The sequence below is a fragment of the Camelus ferus genome, chromosome 11 (assembly GCF_009834535.1).
Source record: "Camelus ferus isolate YT-003-E chromosome 11, BCGSAC_Cfer_1.0, whole genome shotgun sequence".
Classification (NCBI taxonomy): Eukaryota; Metazoa; Chordata; class Mammalia; order Artiodactyla; family Camelidae; genus Camelus; species Camelus ferus.
Genome location: NC_045706.1, coordinates 5,095,777 through 5,111,781, shown reverse-complemented (window position 1 = coordinate 5,111,781; position 16,005 = coordinate 5,095,777). Strand labels below are relative to the sequence as shown.

Here is a 16,005-nt window from a genome sequence, read left to right as displayed (position 1 = left end):
ATCTGGCTTTCGGCTCTCTGGTTGGTCAGTGCTCAGCAGGACTTGATACACCTGACGCAGGTGATGTCCTGTGCATCTTCAGGCGGGCGCTTGTGAGCTGGGCAGGACCCAGGACCTTCGTGACGTGGTTTCCCCCGTCCCACCTGAGCCCAGTGCCAGATCTAGCTCTTAGCACATCCCTTGCAAGGTTCCTGACAGTTTCCATCTTCTCTGAATGCTCAGAAAGCATCTGTTAATAATCCCACGACGACTTTAGCCCCATCACTTCCTGGTTCCTCCCCACTCTGGTTGTTAAATTACTGCTTTGTAAGAGGTGTGCGGTCATTGGTGCAGTGTTGGCCCATTTTCAGTTTCTTCGCACCCTCATCCCTGGTTTCCGAGGTTTGACTTTTTTTTCTTTTTTATATTCTTTTTCATTAAAGAGTATTACAAGATATTGAACATAGTTCCCTGTGCTATAGAGCAAAAACTTTTTTTTGATCTGTTTTTATATATAGTGGCTAATATTTGTAAATCTCAAACTCCCAAATTTATCCCTTCCCAGCCCCTTTCGCCAGTAACCATGAGATTGTTTACCATGTCTGCAAGTCTGTTTCTGTTTTGTAGATAGTTCATAGTGTCTTTTTTTCCCTTTTAAGATTCCATGTGAGTAATATCATATGGTACTTCTCTTTCTGGCTTACTTCACTTAGAATGATGATCTCTACGCCCATCCATGTTGCTGCAAATGGCATTATTTTATTCTTTTTTATGGCTGAGTAGTAGTCCATTGTATAAATATACCACAACTTCTTTATCCAGTCATCTGTCGATGGACATTTAGGTTGCTTCCATAACTTTTTTTCTGAATAAAGGTAGATGCATTTAGAGACACACATACTACCTAGACTGTAGGCTGTTTCAGAAGACGAGAGAAAGGCCATGAGGTGTGGGTTCCATGACTTTCTGATACTGTATAAAACCCCAGTATTTGGTGGTTCCCTTGAAGATTACCCAGCACACATTTTCCACATCTCCAGCATTCTCCAGCGTGTCCTTTTGTTCCTGAGGGGGCAGAATTAGAATTTGTTTGAGCTTTTGATTTCCTTTCCTGGGGCGAGATGGCCTAAAGCAGGACACATCTGCCGACGTCCTGCTATAGAGGGGATGTTGGGAGGCTGGTCACCGACCGTGGACCCCTGGGTGGGGATGTTTCTGTCCTCAGCCTCAGGGGAGGTGCCAAGGGTGTGGTTAGGTCCGGTCCTGTTGTTAAATGTCCTCTTCCAGTGGCGTTTAGCTCATGACAGCAGTGCTAGTAGCATGTCTGTCTTCTGCTCTGTTTCCTTCCCCTCCCCATAATGACGGGGTGGGAACTGGAGTCTAGGCCAGACCCCGAGGGGTAGGTGGGCCGTGTTCCTGGGCCTGGTGCTTCCTGTTGGGCGTCAAGTCTTTGCCACAGAAGCACTTTGTGTGATCGTGGCTGTTCCAGGGCGAAGCCCCTCTGTCCCGAGGAGGGAGGAAGTCAGCTCTCAATAGGATTTCTGTTAGGCGGCAGCCATGGGTGATCTGAGGATGCTGGTATGTGCACTTGGCAGTGACCCCCTCCATCCGGCGGAGGGGAGGCAGGAAAGTGCCCACTCAAGGAGCTGACCCGGGCACTGTGGTCTGAAGGGCAACTCCTCCTCCTAAAGCTGTGCTTCCTAACTTCAGGTTGACACCTTGAAGGCCATGTGTGGCAAATGGAGATAAAGGAGCTGGAGGTCTGTCTGTGAAGGTCCCTAACCAGGCCCCGAGCATGGTGTTGACACGCCCTCTACGAAACCCCGTAACATATCGCCAAAGCTTTAGGATTACTGATTTCTTTTTTTTAAAAAAATTATTATTTATTTATTTGGAGTAGAGTCAATTTACAATGTTGTGTTAGTTTCTGGCGTACAGCATTGCGGTTCACGTATACCTGTATCCATGTATTCGTTTTCATATTCTTTTTCATTATAGGCCATCAGAAGGTATCGAGTACAGTCCCCTGTGCTGCACAGTAGGACCTTGCCATGTATCCATTTTACATGTAGTGGTGAAGCAGTCCTGACTTCGCGGCTCTGCAGAACAAGGGGCTCTCCGCGACGCGAAGGTGCTGTTAGGGCCCTGCGCTGTCTCCCTGAACTAACTCTTTCAATTTTGTGTCTGTTTAGGGTGGTACAGAGGCTACACCTTGAGAAAAAAGTCCAAGAAGGTAAGTCCTTCTTGCTATTAAACACAGTGCATGTCCCTTCAGAAGCCCCACCAGCAGAGGAAACCAGTTCTGTCTGAGTTGTCCTTACACGTCCCTTTCTCTGAATTAAAAAAAAAAATATATATATATATATATGGGCTGAAATGTGGGCTGCCCTGAACTGTTTTCTTCTGAACAACACACGTATGAAGGAATTGTAATGTCCTTTCTGTGAGCGAATGGCCGGGCTTTGGGGTGGTGTTGACCTGTTCTCCTGAAAGGTGGATCCTCTTTTCCTAGTAAAATTCTGCCTCCTGTTTAAGCACAGGATGTGTAAGAGAATGATCTGGGTATATCGACGTAAGGAAAAAAGTCCTGCTCCCAATTTTCAATCTTATGTAATCCTTGATGGTAAATGAACAGACTTGCAGCACTCACATTGCTTCTTGCCCTCTTGCTTATAACTATTTTTATACCGCTTATGTTGGCTTGCAAAACAAAGAGGTTCTGCTTCCCCGGGCAGTTTATATGCGTGGTGGTTTGAATTTCTGAAGCTAAGACGTGCAATTACACCTCCATCACTGCGGTGGACGGTCCCATACGTCGCTCTGTTGTGGCTTTTCCATTCTTAACTTCACAAAATCTAATTATGGCTCTTCCATTTCATTCTGTGATTGTGCAGTACCGTCCATTCTAAGCAGTAGTTGCGGCTGTCCACGTTAACTTATAAAATCGAATTAGGCTTGACAGATGGTTCGTTCTATCTCTGTTTCTTAGCCTGGCCTCTCATTATCTCCTCATTCGGCTGGAGGCCTCTTGTGGTCGTGAGCCTGTAACTGAGTCTTCTGAAGGTCAGCTGCTCAAGCCTGGGGCCTCGCTGCTTCCCAGACACCCCGCACCCAGGCCGTGCGGGACAGGTGGGAGCGGTCCATCCTCTGGTCACAGTCATTTCAGAGGCTCCACTGCAGCCTTCCTCCAGTGTGGTCTGTCCTAACGTGAGAGGCGCTGTTGGGAATACTGATGAGCCTGATCTGCAGATTGGAGCCAGGCCCTCCCACCCCCACCCCGCCGAGCTCAGAGGGGGCTGTGAGCTCTGCACGTCCGATGACCTGGAGCCCCGAGGTGTGAACAGGGTAGAGTCCAACCAGGTAGACGGTGGAATAGATGTCTCCGGGGAAGGCTCTCTTCTCACACTGACTGTTCTTTCTATAATCAAGAATGTTTTCCTGCAGATGAAAACCTGAGTTTCATCTGAGAAAGCCACCACTGAGGACTTTATTAATAAAGAGATTAGGATCACAGACCACCCACCCCCGTGACAAAGCTACGATTGCACAAGCTAGGCACACCCCCGGGGAGATGTTGCGCTTCTTTGGTGCTTCTTTGGCATTTGGTGTCTGGTTCCACCTGCCCAATGTGGGATCTGTCCCTACTCCCCCTGCCCCGTGCCTCCCTGAGCCCTAATGCCTCCTGCCCTGCACCAGAGGGCCCTGACTTTACAGCTCACTGAGACAGGAGAGCTGGGTAGAAGTGTATTTATTTTTCCATCTAAAATCTTTGTTAGCAGGTGAGGAAATTGAAGCTTAAAGCGGTGGTGGTTCTGCATTGCGCCCTGCCCCAGGTATTAGCGGAGAAGGGACTTGACTCCTAGAATCCCGACTTGGTCCTTCAGGAAGTATCCTTTTGTATGTATTCACAATTGTGTAGCAGATCTGGGCTGGGCCTGTCTGCCCTGGCTGGAGAGGTTGCTCGTTTCCAGCCTCCAGCTGTGTCCAGCCTCGTTTCTTCCATGGCTCCATGATTCTTGACAGTAGGTTTACTGAGAGTGAGAGGTGTCTCCGCCTGTGGACATGCACAGGGGTGAGACTGGCTTCTTTGTTTTCTTGCCCTCCCCTGAGTGCTCAGCTGTTGACATCAGAAGTGCACCTGGAGACCGTCCTGGGATCAGGAGGTGTCTCAAAGAATGGGACCTGAATGCCGCCGTCCAGCCTCAGGTCTCCCCGGTCCTCTTTGTTGCTCAACCTCTGTCTTTCTGCCCGACTCCTTCCGTCTCTGTAATAATTCTTCTTTATATGAAAGGCGGCCACTTTCCTGGCAGCCAGGGAGGTGATCCGAGGTGCCTGTGCCCTTCCTGAGCAGGACTGGTAGCTGTGGTTTCTCGATCTCCTGTGTAAATCCTCTGGGCCAGATGCCAGGGAAGCCCAGTTGGAAGCTTGTGTTCCTGCAGCAGGTGCCTGAAGCCACCAGTGCCACTCTCTGCTGTGTGCGATCGATCTCACGTCACGCAGGAAGCCAGGCCTGGTTTGTGTGGTGCTGTCCGGGACCCCAGCGCCTGTTGCCCTGTTACTTGGCCTCCAGGTGCCCTCCTCTGCCTCACTCCCATAAGGGAGGTGTTGTGCTTACTCAGGAAGCAGGATGAAACTCTGGGTAGAGCTCCTGGCTCTTCACGGACCGTGCCTGACACTGAATGTTCCCCCTCGAGGACCTGTCCCCCTTGGAACCATCTGTTGAGCCCACATGTGCGGTGCCCTTGGGGGATACAGAACGCTGTCCTAATGCAAACTGGTGCTCCCCCCAGGAGTAGCCAGGCAGGTTAGGTGAAATTCATTCAATTTCTGTTTTATCGGATGGCCCCTCTGTTTGGCGGTTAATGAGCATACCCGTGGGCCTGCACAGTGCATCTGTGATGTCAATGGTGTCAAGGAACTGGATGACAATTTTAGCATTTTGAGAGAGGAACCAGTGGAGAGCATCATCGGAAGCCGTTTTTAGGCATCACTCGGCTGTTGACCTGCCTGTGTCGAGGTCGGCAGTAAAAACGAGGTGTGACCTATGGCGAAGACACAGGACAGCCCGGTGGGATTTTTTCTCTGCGGACAGATTGCTCCTGTTTTCCTCTAAGACATCTGCAGCCTCTTTGAAACACAAGCACACTGAGTCGCCATCTTTCCCGTGTCTTTGTTTTCTTTGGTATGTTTTATATGAGACTCTGCTTGCAGATTTAAGAGCGATCCAGCCATTCCCCACCACCACCTTTTTCAGGGCAGTTGTTTGATTTGCCATCAGTATTCATATTGCTAATAAAAACTACTGTCTTTTTTCTTCCCCCTAAGGGTATATTTCCTGCTTCGTATATTCATCTTAAAGAAGCGATAGTTGAAGGAAAAGGGTGAGTCTGGGCTTAATGTTTAAATGAAGAAATGCAGTCATGACACTTGGCCTTGTTACTCTTTCAAATGGCAGGGCAGTGCTGGGGGCTGGAGAGTGGCTGTGACTGGCCCTGATGTGACAAGAGTTTGGGGAGAGAAGGGGGACTTTGGATCTAGAATTGTCTGCAATGTGGTTTTGAGCTTTTACAGAGTCTTAAGTCAGCACCGTAGCTGCTCATTGTCCTCCACGATGCCGATGCTGACCTGGAAAGCTTCCTCTGTGAGGGCCCCCGTTAGGCAGGGGGCTGCGTGGCCCCCAGCTCTGGGCCCATTTTTCTCGAAGACCTTGCAGGCTGTGATAGAGATGGAGTTCAGGGTGAAGCAACAGTTGTTAAATTGGGACATGTGTGAATTTACATTTTGCCTAATTGTGATGTATATCTCTTAGAGGTCATAAAACTGATGTATAAGATCATTAAAAGGATATTTGCGGAACAGGAACCCATTAGGCAGGAATGGCAAACGAGTAGCCAGGTATGAATGCGGAAGAAAGAGCATTCGGTGCTTTCCTCTTCCGTCTCTGCTGCGTCTTCACACCCAGGTGAATGTGTAAATGATAAAATTACTAATCATATGATTGCTGCATAATGACATCTCTTTGGCTGATTACAAAATTGCCTTTCCAGGCACTGTACTTTTAACAGACGCAAAGGACTAGGCCGGGCTCTGCCATTCCATGATGCATAATTAAAAGGAAGAAACTAATTTAGAGGCATAAATGTGAAGACCTGTAATAGGGTCCTTTTTTATACAGATAAAATATTTTGTAGGTAAAGTTTTAAAGGGAAGGAAAAGAGGGTAGTTTTGAAACTTCCACCCTGCTGTGCTAATAGCTGAATAAGTGATTTTAATGTATTTTATGTCAGTCTGTATTGGAATCAGTCTGGAAGTCAGACTGTACGGGAGTAATTTTTTTAAAAGCCCTTTGATGTATACAAGAGTGTATGCAAAATGTAATTATGAGGCGTAATAGTAAAAGGCACAAGGGACTATTTTGATTCTCAGTAAGTAAGGTCACACACCCCGCTGGAGAGACGGACAGGCAGACAGACACCTCTGTTCTCCTCACTGGGTTAGTGTCAGACACCCCAGTGTGGACCAGTGCATGGGGCACTGGTGGAACAGACAGCTTAGAAGCAGCTGCTCTGCTGATGCGCTGGGCTCCTGTGAAAGCTCTTACTGACGGCCTGGTCCTGACTTCCTCCCTCTGCTGCCCCTACCCAGACTGCGCTGCCTTCTGCCTCCCTCCTGGCACAGAACCTCCTGCCTTCAGACTTGACCCTCTGGGGCCATGTTGTCCGTCTAACTTCACAAGCCATCAAATTCAGTCTCTTACTCAGTCCCGAATGGTAAGAGTTCTGTGTAGCACCATGCCCGGCCCAGAGCATGAGACCGAAAACAACAGTTGATGAAAACCAGGGCACAAGTAGATTGTGAGCTAAGACTAAGTCAAGGGTTAACCTTCTGGGGTGGAGAGAAAAGGGAAAGAGGACAATCGGAATTTGGGGATCAGATAAGAGTTCCTACGGACATTTGAAAGCTGTGCCCTCGCTCATGTTTCGCCGAGGATAACTGCTTCCTGTATCATCACATAATGAGTTTTCTGCATGATGGAGACGCAAGAATCATCTTCTCCCAAACCTGCATTTTAATGCCACACAGATTGGTTGTAATTTATGGCGTCTATAAAATAGATGGTCCATATATTATGAATATACTTTCCACTTCCCAGACCTTGACGTTCGGATGGGATATTATTTGCCTCCTTCATCTTACCTTGACGCATGAGCTAGACGGCTCACAGGGAGGGCAACGTATGAGCAGTCTCAGGCTCTGTCCAAGAACTACTTGTCGTCCTTGGAGATGCAGGTAGTCCTATGTGGACGTGGTCTTATTTGTGTATTTTCCTGCCGTTTGCTTAAATATCGAACTCTGTGGCCTAGATTTGGGGTCGACCAGGCGCCCCTGGTTTAATGACGCCATGGCTGTCTCTGTGCTTTCCTCCCTTCCTCCCAGGCAACATGAAACGGTCATCCCAGGCGACCTTCCGCTCATACAGGAAGTCACCACGACACTCCGAGAGTGGTCCACCATCTGGAGGCAGCTCTACGTGGTGAGAACATGGGATGTGGAGCTGGAGCTTAACAACAGAGAATGGTCTTTCTGGACCTTGCCGAACCCATCAGACAGGTTTCCTTTTTCTGAGAACCTCAGAAGCAGAACCTGTGGGAGCGGGTCATGCTCAGCAGCCTGGCCCGGGATTCTGGCTGCCCTCGGGGACTATGTGTCCTTTGACCTCCTTTGTGTGGGGTGCGGCCATGCTCACTGCAATACGGTGTTGGGAAAGGAAGGGGCCCTGGGTTTCACCTGCCCTTGTGTTGGAGCGGGAAATGGTGCACTTTCGGGCTTTGGAAGACAGGATGAGGCATTGTGCCCTGGTGTTCCCTCCCAAATTTATATGTTGATCATGAAAAAGAAAATCTGCTTTTAAACTGTCATAGGTGCTTACTTGTAGATGCAGTAGAGGGTGATTACTGTCTTTGACACTGTTTGCCTGTAGACAATGTCTCTTATCATTTGAGAAAAACGGCATAGTCTTCTAGACCCGTGTGTACGTTTCAGACGTAGGGAAATAGTTTGCGTTCTGGCTTCGTGTGTAACTGTCCAGTTCCCCTGATTACGGAAGAAGCCTTTATTAACGTGGTGAAGCCGGGGCCCTGACATCTTCCGTTTCATTTTCCCTCTGGGCATTTCTTGGCACGTAAGTTCATATTTGCAGAAGATTATCTTCTGTTAAGCCCGTATTCCTCTTGAGAGCGTTGGTTTCTCATACGCTAATGTTGTCAGCGCAGAGCTAGGTAGGGCCCTGGAGGGAAGGCGGTGCGGCAGTTTCTTGGGCACATAGAAGACTTCCCAGCGTCCCGCAGCTGCTCTCCGGGCAGTTGTGTTGTTTCTGATTATACAGTGGTTTCCTAGAAATGCACGGTAATAAGCACTTGCAGTAATTGTTCATCAAATGTTCTCGAAAACCTAAAAGCGTAAAGTTAGCCATGAATGTTTTGTGTAAATCTGAGCAATTTTGGAGTCGGTGTTTCGTGTCCAACTTAGCAATTTTTAAACAAAAATACGGCAGCAAAACAAGCAGGAGTTGACGCTGACTAATGTGTTAGTGGACACGATTTTAGCCATGCCGCCCTGGGATAGGCATTTCTAACGATCACCTTGCTTTTCTTTCAGAAAATTTACATTTGCCTCGTAGGGACTTACACTGTTAGATTTGTGCAAAGCTGAAGAAAAATGCTTATAATATTTTTATAGGCGTCCCCCCACCCCGTGGCTCTACACAAGCTAGGAAAGTATTAACCATTTTAGATATTTGGTAATGCTTTGGAAAAATGGACAAGGGGGATTAGTAAGAGGGAAGCAAACATAATTTTGGTATAAACCACTAATTTCAATGTTCATTTAAGAAATCAATAATAGGATGATGCTATAAAGAAGAGCCCATGGATGTAAAATAATCTGTTACGGGCATTATGTGAAGTGATGAGGGAACTTAGAAATTCCTAGAAAGAAGGTCAAAGGCTAGAAATAGTAGGGGAGAGGTGTTCAGCTCTGTGGAGGAGAGGTTACTTTAAAAAGTAGCAGTGACCACATTTTAATGTTTTGTAAGCACCCTGATGTTTAGAATTGTATCAAGTTAAGTTTCACCTAGATTTCTTTTCATGGAAGGAACCAGGGGGTTCTTGTCCCTTTGGGTAATCCCTGATTGCCGTGATGAATTGTGCTCTTGGGGTTACAAAACTGTTAGTCTTCTTTGTGCCGTCAGACCCCTCAAAATATGTCGAAAGTGATATAAAGTATGAACTTTGCGTCTTATTTGAGTTTCCCTTTTGGCGGAAGCACACGGAGAGCTTGTAGATTGAGATTTTGCCTCTTGCAGAAGCCTCTGTGCACGTGCCAAATAAACCAGTCCCCAGGCGAGCCCAGTGCCATGTTGCTGTCTTGTTGACCTGCTGACAGCCAGGCCTCGGGGCTGAGTTTCTTGGTGTGCTGAGCATCGTCCGGGATGAAAGCTACAAGGGTTGCCCATTCACGGACCAGATGCTAGAGGTGCACGGGCTGGCTTTGAGGCTCCAAGTCCAGCTCCTGCCCTGGTTAACTTCTGGATTCAGGGACACAGGCTCTGAAATGTTGGCTAGAACATGGAGGGTAGCGTGTGACTTTTCATCCTTTCAGTCTTTTCGTGTGTGATGGGAACCAAATTCCATACAATGCGTTCTGGTTTCAAGAAACATCTTGAATTTGAGGTTAATTGAATCTTATAATATAAAGCATATATATGTGTATATTTGAAAAAAAAGTCCTCAGTGCTCTTTTCAATCGAAAGCTTTACAATTGGCTTTCCCCCCCTCGTACAGCAAGATAACAGGGAGATGTTCCGAAGTGTGCGACACATGATCTATGACCTGATTGAATGGCGGTCGCAGATTCTTTCCGGGACCCTGCCGCAGGATGAGCTCAAAGAACTCAAGGAAGAAGGTCACTGCCAAAATCGATTATGGAAACAGGTTTGTTTATTTGAAAGGTGATTTCATGCTTAAATTATCCAAAATAATAACATCACCCTAAGCCTTGAGGAGAACTAAAATCATACGATAAAACAAAACTTCTAACAGCAAAATAATGGTACGGTTTTCATTTTTAAAAGGGTGAGGTATTTTCTATTGGATCCTGGAAACTGGGAGTTTTCTGAGTCCTTGTTAAAACTGATTCTCCTTAGGAAGCTGGGCCTGGGGTAACCTGTCATTGTCACTCTTCCAGTGGGGACCCCACAATGGTTGCCCCCCTCTCCAACAAGGACCTTTTCCTTTCAGCTGACAGTATTTGACCTGGAGTCCAGACCTTGAGGGTACTTTGTGCAGTAACAAGCACCATGTTTCTTTCTTTCTCCTTCTTTTTCCTTCCTTCCTTCCTTTCTCTGTTTCCCTTTCTCCCTCCCTCCCTCCCTTCCTTCCTATTTTTTGGGGGGAGGTAATAAGGCTCATTTATTTATTTACTTTAATGAAGGTACTTGGGATTGAGCCCAGCACCTTGTGCATACTAAGCATGCCTTCTACCACTGAGCTACACCCTGCCCTCAAGCTCGAGGCTTCTTTCTGTGGAATCCTAAGTTCTGAACGTTGGAAGGGATATCAAAGGGCATCTTAGAACTTGTCACCAGTGCAGGGATGACAAACAAAACTGCAGCCAGCTAAATCCAAATTTCAGATATAAAGAACATATAATTGACTGGAGTATGTCTTGTGCAAAAGTTCCCATCTGCAGCGGGCCTCCGCCCAGCTCTGCTTCAAAGCTTTCAGCTACAGTGCACTCATTGTCCCATGGAGCGCCGTGTTCTCATGTTTTCAGGAAATCAAATCCTACAATCTCCCAGTTCTGCCAGGTTCTGTAACCAGAATGAGGCCACGCCCTTCCCTCCTGGATAACAATTTGATTATTCATAGAATGTCAGAGCTACAAGAAGCCTTGAAAAGTATTGGGTCACAGGGTCCCCAGATGCTGGTCTACATCAGAGTCACTTGGAAAGCTTTCAAAATATGGAATCCTGGGATCCACTCCTTAAGATTCTGATTGCTGATGTCTTGAATGCTGGTTGGAAATCCCAGATTTCCCAGCAGATTGGGAAACTTCTGGTTTAGTCCAACTCCCTCATTTTACACATTAGAACATAAAGCTCAGAGAACAGGGGAGGTTTGGCCCCAGCCAGTCAGCTGAGGGGAACCCGGGAAAAACTAAAGCACCGCTTTGTAAAATCAGCATTATAACATAATTTTGTTTTCTGATAATTCAGACTTTCAAGTGTGAAAAGTTTCTAAAAGCTACATTATTAGTTAAGATGTAGTGTTTGGAAGGTGAAGGGTTTTGGGTTCTTTTTCCCCTAAAAGCCAGAGACTTCCGGGTATAGGATATTAGATACTTTGCAGTGAAACCCTTTGCAAGCCCACCTGCCTAAAAAACTAAACTTTTGCAGCTTTGATTTTATTTTCTGCTGCAGGATCATATTTTGAGCTTATGTCCAGAAACCACCTGCTTAATTTGGCTGCAGGAAGCTACCAAAATACATTATGTCATGGAACAATCTAGTTAAGAAAGGAAGTGTTTCCAAACATAATTTACTACTTTAATAGGAAATGCAGTCCTTAATAAGACAGTTTCTGGCCCAAGGAACTCAGGTCTACTGAATAACTTCTCTAAAGCTCACTGCGCTGGGCCTGTCTTTCTAGTTCCTTCTTCAGAAAACAATTAATGCAAAGTAAAATCACAGTGTTGAAATTCTGACTTTAAAACGGTTTCTGGGAGACCTTTGAGAATGTGACGAGGTCATGGAGCACTTCTAGGAAAAGGCACATGTGTAACACACACCCACAGTTCTGCCTGTAATTTCAGGGAGTTTCCACCTCCATTTCCTCAAAGGTGCTTTGGGCTTCCACGGAACTGGTTTCTAACGGTTAGAGTTCTTGCTCTGCTGTGATGCAGCTTCGCAAGGGAAGCTCACTCTGGATTCAGAACCGCCTGAACTGGCTGAGGACATCATATAGAAGGCTCTGTGTGAAAACCCCTTACAGGCCACTTCCTGTGACAGTTTCCACATGGCATTCTGAAAAGAGCATGAAAGAGAGGGTTCCGGCTCAGATTCCAGGCTCTGGGGTGTTACAGATGTTTCTCTGAGCCTAGATTTCCTTCTTTGTGAAATGGGTCTGATCATCTGACCTGGCAGGGATGATGTAAGTAGCAGGATGTACCCAGCAGCCTGGGGTGCGGCAGCGCCTCTGCTTCTCAGGGAGCCTAATTCTTTGTGGTCTGCAGGATCATCCAGCCAGTTGTCCTAAAGCCCGCTGCTTTGTAGCTCTGTCTACACTAGTACTGGCTCCACCCACACCGGAACCAAGCCCCCCTCACCCTAATCCGCACTGACTCTGCCCATGGCAGCGCTGACCCTGCCCACATCAGAAGTGATCCCACTCTCATTTAGCATTAACTCCGCCCACACCGGCACTCACCCTGCCCACATCAGAACTGATCCAATTCTCATTAGCATTAACTCCGCCCACACCGGCACTCACCCTGCCCACATCAGAACTGATCCCAATTCTCATTAGCATTAACCCCGCCCACACCGGCACTCACCCTGCCCACATCAGAACTGATCCAATTCTCATTAGCATTAACTCCGCCCACACCGGCACGCACCCTGCCCACAACAGAACTGATCCAACTCTTATTAGCGTTATGTCCACCCACACAAGCCCTGACTCCTCCCAGGGGATGAACAGTAATATTTGAGAGGGAGGGGTTTTACCTCATTGGTGAATCATGTTAGGAAGACAGCTAATCGGATCTTAAAAGGCTTTAAAAAAAGTTCCTCTTGAGGCTCCCCACCATCATTGCAACTACTGAGGCTGCTTTTGTGTAAAGCGAAAAGCCTCTATTTGTTTAAAAGCATGTTTACCCTCCTGCTGCTGACAGGCCCAGCTGGTCCTGCTTCACCACCAGTGAATTTGCTCAACAGATATTAAAAGGAAAAAATGAGGTTTTGGGGACTGCCTTACACAAACGGTGCTGTGGTCTAGCACCACTCACAAAACTAAACCTGTTTGACGTGTTATCAGACTCATACGTACCTTTAGGGGTGACCTTCAGAGAAGTCAGAGATTAGTTTGGATTGCCAAGTCAACTTTCTTCTTAAACTTGTAACGCGTGAAGACATTCTCTAATTGAAATTTATCTTTATTTCAAGAGACGTTTTCTTTGGTCTTATGGTTAAAAGAAATAAAAATTTCCTGCTTCTGCAGACTTGTTAAGAGCAGGAAGAAAATCCCAAAGGCAAAGTATAAGGCATCTGTGGTTGAGATCCTCATGTCTTAGTAAAAGAAAACCAGAACGCATCACCGGAGCACAACTCTTGGTTTCTTTCTTTATAGACTTGCCTTTGTTCATTCTTTAAATAAAAATTGTGATAAAAATCACCCAACAATTTCGTTGGATTTGGGGAAATGGTGAGTATGATGCCAAAAAACATTTCCAGACATACACGAACAGATTTATTAGCCAGATGTTGCTTGTGTTTTAAGTTGGCTACTACATTTAGCCATCTGGCCAGGAAGTTGCTTCACATTATGGTGGATAACTTCCATATGTTTCATGTTGAAACACAATAGAACATCTTTATCGAAAATCATCTGATGGGCTCATTAAAGGATTAGAACTGACTCTAGGTAGAAGGGAAGTGCTGTGGGGAACCTACCAGAGACAGTGGTGAGTAAGTGGTGGGTATGCCCCGCTCCAGCCGCTCCTCCCTCCAACCGCTCCCCAACCACTGGCTGTGTGTGCTTCATATGTGCACACACACCCTAGTATATGTATGTGTATATATGTATGTGTATATATACACACACACACACACACATATATATATATATACACACACATAGATATAGCATGTGTGTGCTTTAAATGGTCCACACTCTTCACATAGTAATTAGTAATACACATTTCATTTGGGCTTTGTAAAAATCTGTAAGACAGCATCACTATGGCAGTGGAAGTCAAAATTGAATCAATTTTTTAATTTAATTCCAAGGGAATACATTTTAAGTTAAAGAAAATTGACCTTGCAGAATTATGTTCCCTAATATTGTGTGGATGACCCTGACTTTCTTTGCTGCTCATAATCTGCTCAGTTGAATTAGAGAATTCAAAGCCCTTGGTTCATGTCTGTGACGTTCTGAATGCTTGTTGTTCTAGAATCCTTGATTTGGACTTGGTGGTGAGAGATGAAGATGGGAACATTCTGGATCCAGAACTAACTAGCACGATTAGTCTTTTCAGAGCTCACGAAATCGCTTCCAAACAAGTGGAGGAAAGATTACAAGAAGAAAAAGTAAGTTCACCTCCCTGCGATACACACATGGAGTCCATTTTCTCAGCAGCGGTTTACAACGTTAGCAAACCATCAACAGGGAAGCCCAGAATTTGCGCTAAGAAGCACCTGAACAGGCGCAGCTATGCAGTGTATCTCACACAATGATGGATGGGATGGAGCCCACCGTCAAAACATACTGCTGATGACCTGAAAGCGTTTGTTCCCAGGATGGGGGGGAGTGGCTCCGCTCAGGGGGCAGGAGTTTAATGACACTGACTTTGTGGTCTCAGCTCATGGGAAACGGAGCTTGGTTTTGCTTCTCCTCTTTGATAGGAGCAGGGGAGGGACATATTCTAAGCTCAGTGAGGGCAGGAAACTTATGTCTTACGGATCTTTTTCATCTTCCATGGCCTCTAATGGTATGTTGTATGTAGCAGATAATCAGAAATTGGTTGGCTGGTTGAGCCGTCTATTCATTCAGCAAGCATTTACTGAGCAGCTACTGTGTGCCAGGTTCCGAGGACATAGTGATAAATACAGGACAGAGATGTCATCAGAGGAGCACAGGACGGGAGAACCAAAAACTGAACAAGCAACTACATACACATGTAGTCTCCATTCTGATTCATTGACTGGACCCCTGAACGTGTCGTATCTCTGAAGGGAACTCTCAGTACAAACCGTCGTGGGACGGGGACCGTTGCGCGGGGCGCTGTTACTTCACTTGGGTGCGTGCATGGGTCGAGAAGGTCGAGTGAGGACGAGGAAGACACTGCGTGAAGGGCTTTGCCGTGTTACTGCAACTCGTCACACCTGGTTTTCTGTTCTGCGGGGAATGAGGAAAGCAGGTATCAGCCACGAGTGTCGCGCATGTCGGCTTTCTGTCTTACTGTTTTCTGTCTCCTTCCAGTCTCAAAAGCAGAACATCGATATCAACAGACAAGCCAAGTTTGCTGCCACACCTTCTCTGGCCCTGTTTGTCAACCTCAAAAATGTGGTGTGTAAAATAGGAGAGGACGCTGAAGTGCTCATGTCTCTTTATGACCCTGTGGAGTCCAAGTTCATCAGGTCAGTGATGTTCCCCGGCTGCCGACATTCCTCTCTGGTTACCGTTGGGGAAATGGCATCAGAACCACCACAAAGTCTCGCTCTCGCAGCGCGCCCTTGGGGCAATCGGCCAGCCAGGCTCCCCGCAGGCTGCTGAACCAGGGCCGGGGCCACTTTCCTGCGCGTATGTGGATATTGGATTGTAACGTTTGAGTCTTGTTATGTTTTGAGGACTGAGCAACTAAAGAGGGAAGTAATGTTCCCTGGGATGTCTTCATAGGATTTTGTGACGGTGGACCCCTCCGGTATCGCTCTTGTCTTAAACTTGTTTTTTTGAACTTCTGTTCTCTGTGAATGTCAAGTCTGGACCTTTGACCTACTGTTATTTGTCCAAGATGATGGGCTGGGATACAGTGTCTAGAACTGCTGCTTCAAGGCTCTCAATTACTGTTGGTTGAGTAAAATCTTGTAAATCCTGTCTGCCATTTCTGTCATTTCTAACGTGCTCTCTTTCCCAGTTACTGTTTTTGTTCCTTGGTATAACTTTTCTCTTTGTCCAGATGGAAAAAATGTAGTTTAAACTATGTGCGAAGCATATGTCTGTCTGTGTGTATGAGTGTGTGTGTGTGTGT

General features: G+C 46.6%; 1 protein-coding gene across 1 annotated transcript in view; it reads left to right on the top strand.

The window, feature by feature from the left end:
* Window positions 1–16,005, top strand: part of DOCK1 (dedicator of cytokinesis 1) — a 484,302-nt gene that overhangs the window by 54,336 nt on the left and 413,961 nt on the right. The window contains 7 exon segments of the mRNA XM_032490663.1: window positions 2,172–2,212; window positions 5,305–5,360; window positions 7,417–7,513; window positions 9,822–9,935; window positions 9,937–9,971; window positions 14,209–14,344; window positions 15,237–15,394. Of these exon segments, the coding sequence (XP_032346554.1) occupies window positions 2,172–2,212; window positions 5,305–5,360; window positions 7,417–7,513; window positions 9,822–9,935; window positions 9,937–9,971; window positions 14,209–14,344; window positions 15,237–15,394 (637 nt within the window).